The sequence below is a fragment of the Polypterus senegalus genome, chromosome 5, assembly GCF_016835505.1.
Source record: "Polypterus senegalus isolate Bchr_013 chromosome 5, ASM1683550v1, whole genome shotgun sequence".
NCBI lineage: Eukaryota > Metazoa > Chordata > Cladistia > Polypteriformes > Polypteridae > Polypterus > Polypterus senegalus.
In genome coordinates this window covers 199,619,863-199,634,729 of record NC_053158.1, presented here as the reverse complement: position 1 = coordinate 199,634,729, position 14,867 = coordinate 199,619,863, and the positions used below count along the sequence as shown (strand labels likewise).

At 36.5% G+C, this 14,867-nt stretch overlaps 1 protein-coding gene across 2 annotated transcripts in view; it reads right to left on the bottom strand.

Annotated features, from left to right (window-relative positions):
* Positions 1-14,867, bottom strand: part of phka1a (phosphorylase kinase, alpha 1a (muscle)) — a 77,588-nt gene that overhangs the window by 50,066 nt on the left and 12,655 nt on the right. For both annotated transcript variants that reach the window (XM_039753963.1, XM_039753964.1), the window contains exons 4-7: positions 13,101-13,269; positions 5,371-5,453; positions 4,158-4,238; positions 3,713-3,811 (exon numbers count right to left, since the gene is read on the bottom strand). In XM_039753963.1, coding sequence (XP_039609897.1) covers positions 3,713-3,811; positions 4,158-4,238; positions 5,371-5,453; positions 13,101-13,269 — 432 coding nt within the window. The remainder of the gene's footprint in view (positions 1-3,712; positions 3,812-4,157; positions 4,239-5,370; positions 5,454-13,100; positions 13,270-14,867) is intronic.

Sequence of the window (14,867 nt, the reverse complement as noted above, 5' to 3'; positions counted from 1 at the left end):
CCTGGATAGGGAACACTTGTAATTACTATATTATTATCACTCAAACAGCACTAAAGCTGTTTTGGTAAATGATATAATATTAAGTACAAAATCTGATCTGTGTCTTCTTACTGAAACCTGGCTTAGTAAATGTGACACTGTTCCCCTAGCTGAGGCGTCACCAGATGGATACTCGTTCCTTCATAAGTCTAGAGATTCTGGTCGAGGAGGAGGACTTGGAATAATTCATTGTAACAAATTGCAAATCACTCCTAAAAATTTAGGCAACTTTACATCCTTTGAGGCATTCATTTTAAATATTAAAACAGATTCCAACACAATTATAGTGCTAGTCTACAGACCACCAGGGCCATATTCATTGTTCATGACTGAATTTAGCAACCTTCTGTCTGATTTGGCTATAAATTATGATCACATAGTTCTGATGGGGGATTTTAATGTACACATTGATGTGGAAACTGACATTTTTAGCAAATGTTTTACTTATTTGTTAAATTCAGTAGGATTTTGTCAGATTGTCAAAGGTCCAACTCATAATCATAACCATACATTAGATTTAATTATAACTTACAAAGTTGAAATTCAAAATGTAAATATTACTCCATTAAATTAGTTATTTCCGATCACTTCTTAATTACTTTTGATTTAGTTCTGCCCATGCCAGCGCACTCGCAGATTAAAACAAAGACAGTGCGACATCTAGATTGTAATTCTGCTTCAAAATTTATAGATACCTTGAGTAAGTCGAGTGTAATTGTGGAAAACCATTTAGATCAGTTAACATCAAATGTAAACGTGGAAAACAATTTAGATCAGCTAATATCACATTATAATGTGACCTTGAGAGATGCTCTGGACACAGTGGCTCCCCTAAAACAAAAGTGATCAAAGCACATAGAAACTCTCCCTGGTTTAATGAAAACACTCGAGCTCTTAAATTAGAGTGTCGAAAACTGGAGCGCAGATGGAGAACAACAAAGCTACATGTCTTTCAAATTGCATGGACAGAGAGTGTAAATAAATATAAAAAAGCCCTCTTTAAAGCTCGCTCAGAATACTATTCTACATTAATAGATAGCAATAATAAAAATCCTAGGGTACTTTTTAGAGCAGTGGCTAAATTAACAAATGGGAATTCAGATCAACAGTGCAAAATACCAACAGATATTAGCAGTACAGACTTTATGAACTTCTTCAATGAGAAAATTAAAAATATAAGATCCCAGATCTCAGCATCACAGTACAAACCAAATACTAGCTTAGCAGACCCTGCCACATTGCATTCAGCACTTTAATAATTTTAATCCTGTAACTCACCAGGAAGTCTTAACTTTAATTACTAAAATGAAGCCCACTACTTGTTCCCTAGATCCAGTGCCAACAAAACTAGTAAAAAGTGCAATGGATGTTCTTGCAGCACCTATTCTAACCGTTATCAATAGTTCATTACTGCATGGCACAGTACCTGATGCACTAAAAGTGTCAGTCATTAAACCTTTACTTAAAAAGTCAGACCTAGACCCACACATACTAAATAACTATAGGCCTATTTCAAATTTACCATTTCTCTCTAAAATACTAGAGAAAGTAGTCGCCAGTCAGCTTCAGTCACACCTTACGCATTACAATTTATTTGAGAAATTCCAGTCTGGCTTTCGACTGGTCATAGTACAGAAACGGCACTAACACGTGTTGTAAATGACATTCTGATATCCTCTGATGAAGGAAATTCCACTGTAATTATGTTGTTGGACTTAAGTGCTGCATTTGACACCATTGACCATTCTATTTTACTGCACAGGCTAGAAAACGATGTTGGGCTTACAGGCCCGTGCTCGCTTGGTTCAGTTCTTATTTATCAAATCGATTCCAGTATGTACAGAAATGTGCAGACAGTACTCCATCATTATACACAGAAGTTCAATATGGTGTCCGCAGGGCTCAGTACTGGGACCTTTACTGTTTTCACTTTACATGCTTCCACTGGGATCTCTCATTAGGAAACATAATGTTAATTTTCACTGTATGCAGATGACACCCAGTTATACCTTTCATTTAAATCAAATGAAGTTTCTCCGATGTTGTCTTTAATTAGTTGTGTTAGTGAATTAAAGGAATGGATGAATGAGAACTACTTGTCTTTAAATACAGATAAAACAGAGATGTTAATTGTTGGAGGGAATGACGCTGATCACAGCAATATTTTGTCGTCATTTAACTCAGTTGGAATCCCAATTAATTTTACTGAATCAGCCCGCAATCTAGGAGTTATCTTTGACTCTAGCATGTCATTTAAAGCATATTACAAAGTCGTCCAAAACATGTTTTTCCATCTTAAAAATGTTAGGAAATTAAGGCTTTCTAAATAAACAGGATTGTGAGAAATTAATTCATGCATTTATCTCTAGTAGGATTGACTACTGCAATGCGGTGTTCACTGGCTGTTCAAACTGTTCTCTATACAGCCTCCAGTTAATCCAAAATGCGCTGCAAGAATTATTACAAGAACAAGAAAATATGAACACATAACCCCAGTTCTTAAATCTTTACACTGGCTCCCAGTTAAGTTTAGGGCAGATTTCAAAATCCTCCTTTTAACATATAAAGCATTAAATGGCCAAGGTCCGCTTACTTGTCTGAACTTATCATGACTTACAAACCTGAGCGCACATTAAGATCTCAAGATGCCGGTCTGCTTAGGATTCCAAGGATTAATAAAATAACAGTGGGAGGTCGAGCTTTTAGTTACAGGGCCCCTAAACTGTGGAATGGTCTTCCTGCTTCCATAAGAGATGCCCCTCGGTCTCAGCCTTTAAATCCCGGCTGAAGACTCACTACTTCAGTTTAGCATATCCTGACTAGAGCTGCTGATTAACTGTACATACTGCATCTCTGTTGTTAGTCATTAGCACTATAACATAAGTAACATGATAATTTGAATACTAACCCTCACCTATTCTGTTTCTTTTCTCGGTACCCAAATGTGGCAATTGGTGCCACGCCCACCTGCCAAGTTGTTTGCCTGCCTATGGTAAAGTCATCCCTGATGGAGGATCACAGGAATCATGGGAAAGAGGGTCCTTTCATCGAGCAACGTTTCAGCCGTGGCATGGACAAATGGGGAGGCAGCTAGATGGATGAGGTCTCCAGGACTCTAAAAATATCCAAACCTAATTATGTCATATCATCTACTGTTAAACCGTACTTCTAAAATTTTTATTATTATGCTGTATTAAGGAATTGTTCTGTTCTGTGTATTGTATTGACCCCCTACTTTTGACACCCACTGCACGCCCAACCTACCTGGAAAGGGGTCTCTCTTTGAACTGCCTTTCCGAGGTTTCTTCCATTTTCCCTACAAGGTTTTTTGGGAGTTTTTCCTGGTCTTCTCAGAGAGTCAAGGCTGTGGGGCTGTCAAAAGGCAGGGCCTGTTAAAGCCCATTGCGGCACTTCCTGTGTGATTTTGGGCTATACAAAAATAAACTGTATTGTATTGTATTGTACTCTTGAAATTTACAAGTTCATTAAGGTGTTTTGGTATGAGGGCAGGATCTCTTTCAGTAATTCAAAGCAAAAATAAGTGTGGTAATCTACTGTTGATGAGGCTTTTGGGATCATTCATGGGGTAATAGTTGATGCAAGTCCCTCATGTTGCATTTAATTGGATCAGGTTTAACATAAGCTTTAATTCCTGCAATAATGGTGATATTACCTGACAATGTTGTACTTCATCTGCTAAAACATGAACAACTGTTCCTGGGCCACCATCTGCTCCAAATAAATTAAGCTCATCCAATGCCTCAAGGGCTGCCTGCAGAGACAAAGTAAAGTAAAACACAACAAAATGATGCATTCATATATTCTCAAACCCAATTATTCTAATTCACAGATGACCAGAGTTGATCCTGGTGGCAATTAAAGGCAAGTCAGGAAAAAGCACTGAACAGGGCACTAGTCCATTATCAGGCAAACACGCATGTATAAACCCACGATTGCTTAATTCCCTTATAATATCTAAATATTTAGGTACAAGAACAGATATTTTAACATCTTATGTCAGCAAGAGTGTAAATAATTTCAGACAGGTACTACTGTTAAAAAAAAAAAAATTAAGTAGGATCTTTCAGGATCTAGGTTTTATATCAGAGCATGCTTACTTTGGCCATGCCTACTGAACTGGCATTGAGCTCTGGAATTCCCTGGTTTGTCTTGTCACCACGCTCCCACATGCCATAATCCTGTGTAATATAAAGAAAAACAACAACGACTGCATTAGAAATGTGAAATAAATTAATATAAAAGTCACTGGTAGTTTAAAGAAACAATTACTACTTCAGAGGTGATGCCTTTAAAACATCCAGAATACAATAATAAAAGTTAAATACTGTAATTCCTTATGTATCAGAAGACAATGTATTCAATTTCAGCTTTTACACCTTTAATATGAATATCTGTTATAATTCATTTAACATATTTCAGAAGCAGAACTTGAAGACTTGAAAGCACAGGCCACAACATGGAGCATACAGAAGTTTAATACTAATATTAAATTGTGCGCCGTAGTAAAGTTCAATTATTGTCAATTATTTAGTATTTCATCAATTAAAATAAAAAATCCTGATAATGTTAATCTTTTAATTTCACTTACATTATATGCATATACTACTCAGAGTGACCACTTTATTTTAGACCCATCTAATAGTTAATGTGACCCTTTTCTGGGTGGTGCTCATTATGAATAAAAGGTTAGCATGGCTTTATATAAAAATTAAGCAGATCTGCAGTTCCTAACATACTCATAATATAGCATTCCTTTCCTTTCTGAATTGAACAAATACTTGATCAGGTGTTTTTTACATTTCCACCATCTTTAAATAGCATTGTCTGCACATATGACACCATCACTGACGGAACAGTAAACAAAAGGAATTTGTGAATAAAAGCCACCTTGCACCTCAAGGAATGTAAGTCAGAGCGCATCTTGGCCAGCGGGCTAGTCCATTCACGCCCACATCCACACAGGTTCAATTTAGATTTCCTAACTAACCAGATAAGCACATCTTTTTTGAATGTAATGGAGGAGAACCAGAGTACTTAGAGGGAAAGGCACACAGTGCAAACCCTGCACAAAAAATAGGGCAAAGGATTTAAAACGCAGGACACTTAACCCATGAAATGTAAACAAGTTCCACAGCAGCCTCATGTTATCCAACACAAGCATGCAATAGAAGCATTAAGTCCAGTAAAGCAACATGTGGAGCAGAGTAATTTTGATAAGAGTTGGAAAAAAAATTTGAAGCAGTTAAATGCATAATTAGAAAGCTACTGTATTTTATTCACTTAATTAAATGTAGTGCTTGAATTACTTACTGCAACTTTGTAGGCTGCTTCTATGTAAAATATAAGATTCTGAATTATATCCACTTCATCTTGAGTATAGATGATATGAAGGCCTATGTGGAAGAATACAAAAAGGAAATAAATGTATCAAGCCCCTCTGACAGAGAATAATTGTGCATCATGTGGAACTGCAATGTTTAAAATATAACAAACAACTAAATTTAGGACATCTGCTCATTATACATTATTTAAAATGTAAAATCATCATAAAACATACATACAAAATTTAATAGGATGTTCCGATTAAGTTTTTTATTGGTCAATACCAATCACCGATTTCATGTTACTTGATCAGCCAAATCTGATACAGATTCCAATTTGTTTTCCTTTATCCCTTTATAAAAACATTTTACACTAAGCTCCTGTATAACCAGACACACAGAAGCCCTATGCCCTTTATTAAAGCCTATTTTATAATCAAAATATAATTTTTTATAATTATTAAAATGCGTTTTTATAATTAAACTATAGACCACAAGTGTTATCTGTCATTTTATATTAAAAAGACTGAAATTCTGTAGGCTTATCGTTCAGTGACCACAAAAATGTTAAAATAAAAAAAATCCTTACATTACATATTTTAACAAAAAAAAAATGTACAAAAACGTGTCAATGATATGCCATAAAAGAAAAGAAAATGCTTATTACAAGCTGTCATATTTTCATTTTTTTTCTGTAATGTACTTATTTGAAACAAAGCTTAAAAAAAAGGTGTTTTTCACCATTTCTCTAACACGCACAAAAAAATAAAAATACACATATATACACACACATATTTGCTATTAATATAATAATTGCTATTGGAAATTAAATACTGCTTAAATGTAAATATACATGCACTTATGTTTTAATCAATTTTAATTATTAATTGCACTACAGCTTTTTTGCTGTTAAAACACATTTACTATATTTATACAGGTGTTTTATTTTTTCTTCAGTGTATCACCTAGACATTCAGAATTCTTGAGGTGTAATTATAATCATTTTAATTATGTAGTACTTGTTTCTTACCAAAACATATGCTGTATGACACACAGCAATAAACAAGGTACAAATTTTTAAAATAAAGCTGCAAATGTATTAAATGTTCAGAAGTTGTTCATCAAGAAGACACAAGACTAACATGCTTAACCGGTTTGTAAAACACACATTCTGCTGTTAAACTAACATTTTTCTTTTTCTAATTGAAAATTTAAGTTGCCGCACTTAAAACAAGCTTGCTGTACAAACTAGAATGGTGTCCATTTTAATTAAAAGGACAAAATAAAGTCCTACCTATCTATATCTAAAATAAAAAGGTCCAAATTCATTAAAGTAGCTTGCTATCTAACTGCACAGGAAGACTTCTCAGATTTCTTTTTCTCAGTTTATTACTTCACTTCCTTTAACATAACATGTCTTGCAAAACAAGCCTCAACTTGCTGCTCTTTGTTTACCCTGCTGGAAATCTGCTGAAAAAGAAAAAACACAACACCATGGTAGTTGAGCCAGTGCACAATATCTGACAAAGAAGCAAGCACTTTAACTAAATTACTGTAAAGCTTAGAAAAGCAGGGGCTGAAAAGTTTGTTTTTTGCGATCGGCCAATTTACAGATCACTGATCAAGTCTTTTTTTGTGAATTTAGATCGATGGCCGATCGATCGGAGCATCCCTAGCGATACTTCTTAGTACTTTCCCATTCCCCATTATTCATTTTAGACGAGACAGGCAGAAAACTTGTATATCATTTAACTGTACAGAATTTGCATGTTCACCCTGTGTTTACACATCATTTTCTCTAAGAACTCTGTCAGTCTCCTAAGAAGTGCATGCTAGGTTAATTTGCTTTTGCCTTTTCTAGGCATGTGTGTCCTGTGATGTACTATTGCCCTGTGCAGGGCTGGTCGTTGCCTTGAATCTGACACTGCTGCTATATACTCTGACCTCTTATGGTTCTAAATAAGAATAAGCAAGTTCTAAAATTGATCATCAGACTGTTAGATTTTGGGTTAAACTGCTCAGAACTTACTTAGTTGTACTCTGATAACTGGCCATAATTGTTGTTATTTTACTTTGTGATTATCAATATAACAATCAACAACAATATTCCCTTCAGAATTCAAGTAATGCACACCTACTGTGTCTTGTGTTTTTCTCATATGCTTCGCGATACAGAATATACAGTGGGATGCAAAAGTTTGGGCAACCTTGTTAATAGTCATTATTTTCCTGTATAAATCGTTGGTTGTTACGATAAAAAATGTCAGTTAAATATATCATATGGGAGACACACACAGTGATATTTGAGAAGTGAAATGATGTTTATTGGATTTACAGAAAGTGTGCAATAATTGTTCAGACAAAATCAGGCAGGTGCATAAATTTGGGCACCGTTGTCATTTTATTGATTCCAAAACTTTTAGAACTAATTACTGGAACTCAAATTGGCTTGGTAAGCTCAGTGACCCCTGACCTACATACACAGGTGAATCCTATAATGAGAAAGAGTATTTAAGGGGGTCAATTGTAAGTTTCCCTCCTCCTTAAATTTTCTCTGAAGAGTAGCAACATGGGGGTCACAAAACAACTCTCAAATGACCTGAAGACAAAGATTGTTCACCATCATGGTTTAGGGGAAGGATACAGAAAGCTGTCCCAGAGATTTAAGCTGTCTGTTTCCAAAGTTAGGAACATATTGAGGAAATGGAAGACCACAGGCTCAGTTCAAGTTAAGGCTCGAAGTGGCAGACCAAGAAAGATTTCGGACAGACAGAAGCGACGAATGGTGAGAACAGTCAGAGTCAACCCACAGACCAGCACCAAAGACCTACAACATCATCTTGCAGCAGATGGAGTCACTGTGCATCGTTCAACCATTCGCACTTTACACAAGGAGATGCTGTATGCGAGAGTGATGCAGAGGAAGCACAAACAGAGCCGCTTGAGGTCTGCTCAAGCACATTTGGATAAGCCAGCTTCATTTTGGAATAAGGTGCTGCGGACTGATGAAACTAAAATGGAGTTATTTGGGCATAACAAAGGGCGTTATGCATGGAGGAAAAAGAACACAGCATTCCAAGAAAAACACCCGCTACCTACAGTAAAATATGTTGGTGGTTCCATCATGCTGTGGGGCTGTGTGGCCAGTGCAGGGACTGGGAATCTTGTCAAAGTTGAGGGACGCATGGATTCCACTCAGTATCAGCAGATTCTGGAGACCAATGTCCAGGAATCAGTGACAAAGCTGAAGCTGCGCCGAGGCTTGATCTTTCAACAAGACAACGACCCAAAACACTGCTCAAAATCCACTAAGGCATTCATGCAGAGGAACAAGTACAACGTTCTGGAATGGCCATCTCAGTCCCCAGACCTGAATAGAATTGAAAATCTGTGGTGCGAGTTAAAGAGAGCTGTCCATGCTCAGAAGCCATCAAACCTGACTGAACTAGAGATGTTTTGTAAAGAGGAATGGTCCAAAATACCTTCAACCACAATCCAGACTCTCATTGGAACCTACAGGAAGCGTTTAGATGCTGTAATTTCTGCAAAAGGCGGATCTACTAAATATTGATTTCATTTCTTTTTTGTGGTGCCCAAATTTATGCACCTGCCTGATTTTGTTTGAACAATTATTGCACACTTTCTGTAAATCCAATAAACTTCATTTCACTTCTCAAATATCACTGTGTGGGTCTCCTATATGATATATTTAACTGACATTTTTTATCGTAACAACCAACGATTTATACAGGAAAATAATGACTATTAACAAGGTTGCCCAAACTTTTGCATCCCACTGTATTTCCATTTCCTTCCCCATTATCCAGCTCACTTGCAAACTCCATTCTTTTAGTTTAATGTGCACTTGTGACTGTTTAAGTATTTTGTTTCTTGTAGATTGCCCTATCATCTTCCAACTTTGTTTTCTGACTTTCCCTGCTGCACTTTTTGCTCAACTGACAATTCTGCCTCAGGATTCCACTACCATGCTTCTCTGTATACTGACTTTTCCTTTATTCAGCTGAAGATTTCTGTTTTCATATGGCCATGCACTCACTTCTTCTATGCCATCTGCCCTTTCACCTCTATCACTTTGGTATTTTCTGCATTTATCTTGGGAACTTTTGCTTTCAAACTAATTTTGCTCTTCACTGTCTTTCCCTGAGAGATCAACCACATGCAACAGCTTCCACATCCATCACTAACACAATAAGCAGCAGATCCATGCTGAAGGCCTAACTTCAAATCAGAACTTCACTATGTCCATCTTCTACCTTGACCAACATTTATGCTTCCTTACATTATCCTCTGCCACTAATTACTCAGAAACATGTATCTTTCTTGTCACTATTTTTTTTAATGGTATCCTGTCAAACACCTTCTTCAGATCTACAAATTCATAAAAGCAGCTTCTTTACTTTTCTTGATTCTTTGGAAAGCAAACATCACATCAGTAGTTCCCTAACCCCGGCATTACACCAAACTGCATTTTGCCAACTTTCACTTGATAATGTGTTATTTTCCCTGGCATGCTATTTAATGTCATTGTTACTTGCTCGTCCTTTACACATTGCCATTCACTCCTCATAATTCTGAACCTCATTTTGTCTTTCTACAAATGTTACAGGAACTTTACTTTTTGTACTCTCCTCCAACTTACAAAACTTCAAAACTTGGAACATACTTCCTCTTGCTTTTCTTCTTGCCACTAACTAAAAGATCTAAAACCAACTGTGTAGTGATGCACAACCAGATCTAATCACCATGCCCCAGTCAACTTCTCTCACCAAATAACACTGCATTGTGCTCTTTACATAGGGTCCTATGAAATCCGATTTATTTTTTTCATAGATCCTGTTTTCTTTTTTTTGATTTTCAGTTTTCATCGTTTTATTTTTCCTTGATTCAGATTTTTGGGTTTTTATGTTTTACTTTTTTTTTTTACTGTAAATAGCAACAGCTACAACTAAACAAATAATAATTAAATGGCACTTTACATTACTTTTAATGAAACAGCACACTAGCACAACTGAACCTTATTTTGCATATCCATTTATCAGGTAGGAGCCCAGACCCTCCATGATGCTGTATGCTGAGACTGCAGTAGGATAGTGAGTGCCCTCCAGAATTGTAAGAGCTGTTACTAGTTGCATCCTTCTGAGATAAAGGTTAACTTCATTTTTAGAGTCTATGATATTTGTTACAGCCTGAGCTGATGTGTTCTCAGCCAAAAAGAACTTTTTGTAGAGGTGAATATATACAGCAAAGGTACCCTACCGATTCAATCCAGCAATTCCACCTGGTGTTTCTGGCAGGCTACTTGAAGAAGGCAGACTTTACCCCCATCACTAGTGATGCAGCCTCACTAAAGTATTTATAGTGCTGCCAGGTCTCTCCCACCAAACTGATGACATGACACAAGCAGATTGAAGGTACAGTGTTAGGCATAACTCCTTTCAAAACTTCCTGGTATGCTTTCAGACAGTATGAGACATTGTCTGTAACCACTGCTAAAATGTCATTAAGATTCAGCTGGTTGTTGTGAATGGACTGAAGTGCTGCCTATGAAAAACTGGAAAAGTTGCAGTTCTCCATACAGATAACATCTGCCAAAAAATACTGGTCTTTAATACCTGTAATTATGCAAATTAATTCTAATGATTCTTAAACTTTAAATGCTTACAGATTGAAAACGTGCATCATTATACCTGTAGCTTCATTACTGTATATCTGAAAATAATTACAAAGCAAAAGCGAACTAATCTGCAAGACGCTAAATCCGAGAACTAAAGAGAAAAAAGTAAGAGACTGTTTTTAGGGACTTGTTGCATCCGAGGAGAAGCCTGCTCCTCTGCCCAGGTTTGTAGGTGCCGAGTTTGTAATGGAAGAGTCAAATGTGCACCTTGCGTGCCTCGTCACCGCGAGGCAAAACATTTATTAAATCCAGAAACATTGCTGTTCTGTTAATTTTTAAAAGGGTACTATGGTATGCTGGAAAAACTTGCAGAAGAGTTGTTGTCCAGATTCGTAAAAGTCGCCGGGATATTGTTGTGCCCTCAACTTTGCAGTTAAGGTCGCGTTTCTTAGTCGTTTTTTTTTTTTTACTTAATTAGGATATCTGATACTGCTTGTTTGGACATCTCTGTATTGTGCAGCTAGCTAATTAACGTGCCTTTAACGAGAAAATATGCAGAAAACACACACACAAACAGATAGAGGCACGACTAGATTTCTACAAGAATTGAGTTTGCTTGAAGAACAACAAATTAGAAAATAGTATCTGAATGACAGAACTACAGATTATTCAATTGTTTAATTTATTGGGAAGTTTTGTAATAGTGACCCCTTCCGTCTCTAAATTCCGCACATTTCAGTTTTTAAATGTAAAATCCGTTTTTATGCATTCATTCAGTGATTCTGTCCGTGTTTTCTGCATTGCGGAAATCATAGGGCCCTACTTACACCACCAGATTCATGTCACCATCTAAATTTTCCTCCTTCCTAAACATGGTATTGCACATAAGCATTTCCAGCACAACACCAAACTCAATAAATTGTATTAGCGGGTTACATAATGCTGATGTAATGAGTATAAATCTATACCAAGGCAAAGGAGCTGTTCTGGAGAAAGCAGAGAAGCTCTGCTGTTTACATTTCATGCTAAGCGCAGATGGAGGCGAGAGAATAATAGCGATACCAAGGATAAGGTGCAAAAATTCTGAGGTTGTACACCATTCTGAATGACTGGGTAAAATGGTGAAGAGATAGAAAGCATGAGGCCCAGATTATCAATTTTCATTTGTGGTAGCAGTCACACAACTGCTACATCAATTCCTTTTTTGCACTCTGAAAATAAGCAACATGTTTAGATTGCATTCCGCCTTCCTGGCTATACTGTTATCTGTAGGAGTTTACCATCCGGCACTAACACGTTCCTGTGACAAACCCAGAAGACAGGCTTTCATGTTTTATATGTATGACAGAGGCTGGACTGACAAATCTTCAGCACAATAGGTTTTGACATGGAGTACTAAGTTTTTCTATATACTGATTTGGGCATGATCATTTATGAGCAGCTGTGCATTATAACAAAAAAATAAATAAAAAAATCAGAATTCTGGCCTTGTGCAGTGCTAAAAATGTGTTGTATTGTGTAGGAGGGCCTGGTCAAGATTAGCATAAGAGGAGGTTACATCAGATACAGGACAGGAGCTGGACTTTATGATGCTCCAATAATGAGTACTGGCAACAGTCATATGGGTGAATTTTACCAGTACAACCGAGTCAAATTATACAGTAGAGAAACTTGCTACTGTATATGTAGTTCTTGGCAACTATCTCTAATGGGAAGATAATCAGGGTCGGTCTTCAAAGCAAGCATGAGGTCTCAGAGTGCAGGGACACCTTGTGCTGGTAGGGAGGATTCTGCTAGCATCTGGAAGTAGTTTCTAGTCTAGTTTTACATGCACCCTCCAACCAAGAAGACTACAGTAAAGATAACACAGAGTAGTAATGGACAAGAGTTAAATGGTGAAAGTAAAATAGATCAAATGGACTGAAGAGAAGTGCTGGAGGTGTGAATGGACTGCCATGGCAAAAAGATGTGTACTTCCACTGCAGAGAGCCCCAGATACAAAAAAAAAAAAAAATCACAAGGAAAGAACAAAAACAAAGATAAACTATTTTACCTCAAAGTTTGGAATTAAAGTTTTTTTTTACCTGAAGCAGTCATCTGAGCCAAAAAGAGCAGATAGAGGGATGTAGCATCAACTTGAAGATGACCCCACTGGTCATCCCCAACCACGCTGGCACAAGTCCTAATGTTGTATTTTGCATGGAGACAATCCAAAGTACTCTGACTGTACTTAAACTTTTCCACTTTGTTCAGCTTTAAACAAACAAAAAAATTGCTTTTTAATATGCATCACTTCAACAGTATTATTTTCCTCATGGAATTAAAGGCCATTAAACAAAGAAAAAAATGGAAACATAACCAGAGAAAGCAGATGCCAAAGCTCAATCTGCCTACAGTTCAGAGGCTAGCATATTGTCCTCCTTTCTTAAAAGATCCTTATTTTAATTAGAAAATAACTATTAGCAGTCTGCAACTAATGTGTCATCTCAGTGAACTTCTGCACTCCATTTACTTTAGTTGTCACATGTATATGTAAACTATGAATTTATTCATAAGAGTATTACACTTAGAATACTCTGATATCAGCACTGTACAACCCCAAACCTCACTAAATATAATTGCAAGATTTTTCTAATTATAGTAATAGCTCGGTTAACAAAGAACAAGTGTTCCTGGACCCTTTATTTTATTTTATTTTTTTTTTTTAAATCAGAGATTCAACAGAAGGAAAACAGATACATATTGTTATGACATGGTGGGATTTACACCCACCCAGATATCCCACATTCACACTGCTCCATTCCACACAAGACAAGAATAGCTTCCCTTCTCATTTGCGGACTCTTCTGGAACTGCAGGACCTCGCTTCTGCTTGTCCATCCAAGTAAACCTGGAGTGTAATGTCCAGGCTGGACCAGTTGCCAAAGTTATCCAAGCAAGCCCGCTGGCTCTTTGACTATTAAAGAGTCAAGCTTGCTGGAATATGTTTAAACACACTGGGACAAAAAGCCCAATTACAAGGTCACAAGGACTTTTTGTAGTCAACTCTGTGAGAGAGTGACCCCTACCTCCTTCTCTTATTATAGTATTGCCAGGAATACTCTTATGAAACTTCTAATAATCAAACAGCCAGCTTCCTTGCATAGATGTGTTCCAGATGGTGCCCTGTCCAGGACAGTGTACTACAGGCACCTGATTATGCTACACATTGCAAATAATTTCAAGATACTGATTAGAAGTAAGACAATACTTTCTTTTCTAGAAATAATTTTTTCATTTCATTCTGCATAATTATAATGGCATTTAACATTTAACTACTAAAATCATTTTTTGGATGGAAAAAATCATGAGCTGGAGACATTTTTAAATTATTATATTTATTCGAAAATTCCTTATGTTGTGTAAATAATAACCAAATTAATGTTGGCAAAATGAGCATAGTGTTCTGTAGATCCAGCAGGAATATCTAAGTGTAAACAGCGGGCAAAGGGGTGCACTGCATTTGATGGCTCAGGGACAAGTAATGGAGGACAGATTTTAAATTAAAGCAACAAAATAACTTTCTACCATGTTACATAATTAGATCAAAATGTTTTATTCTGTAAGACTTTTTAATAATTAAAAAAAAAAAATCAAAGTAATGAAAGTTCAACTAAAAAGTACAGTCTATAGCTAGCCTCTGCTTCATATTGTTAATGGAAAGCATTGCAAGGACCTGGTAAATGGTAAGATTTCACCATGCAAAAAAAAAACAAAAAAGCTCATGTGTGTTCACTTTTTGAATTTATATTAAAGTAATATTCTGACATTTTTTTCAAATGGGATGAGTGGATTGCTACCTTCTTAAAGAG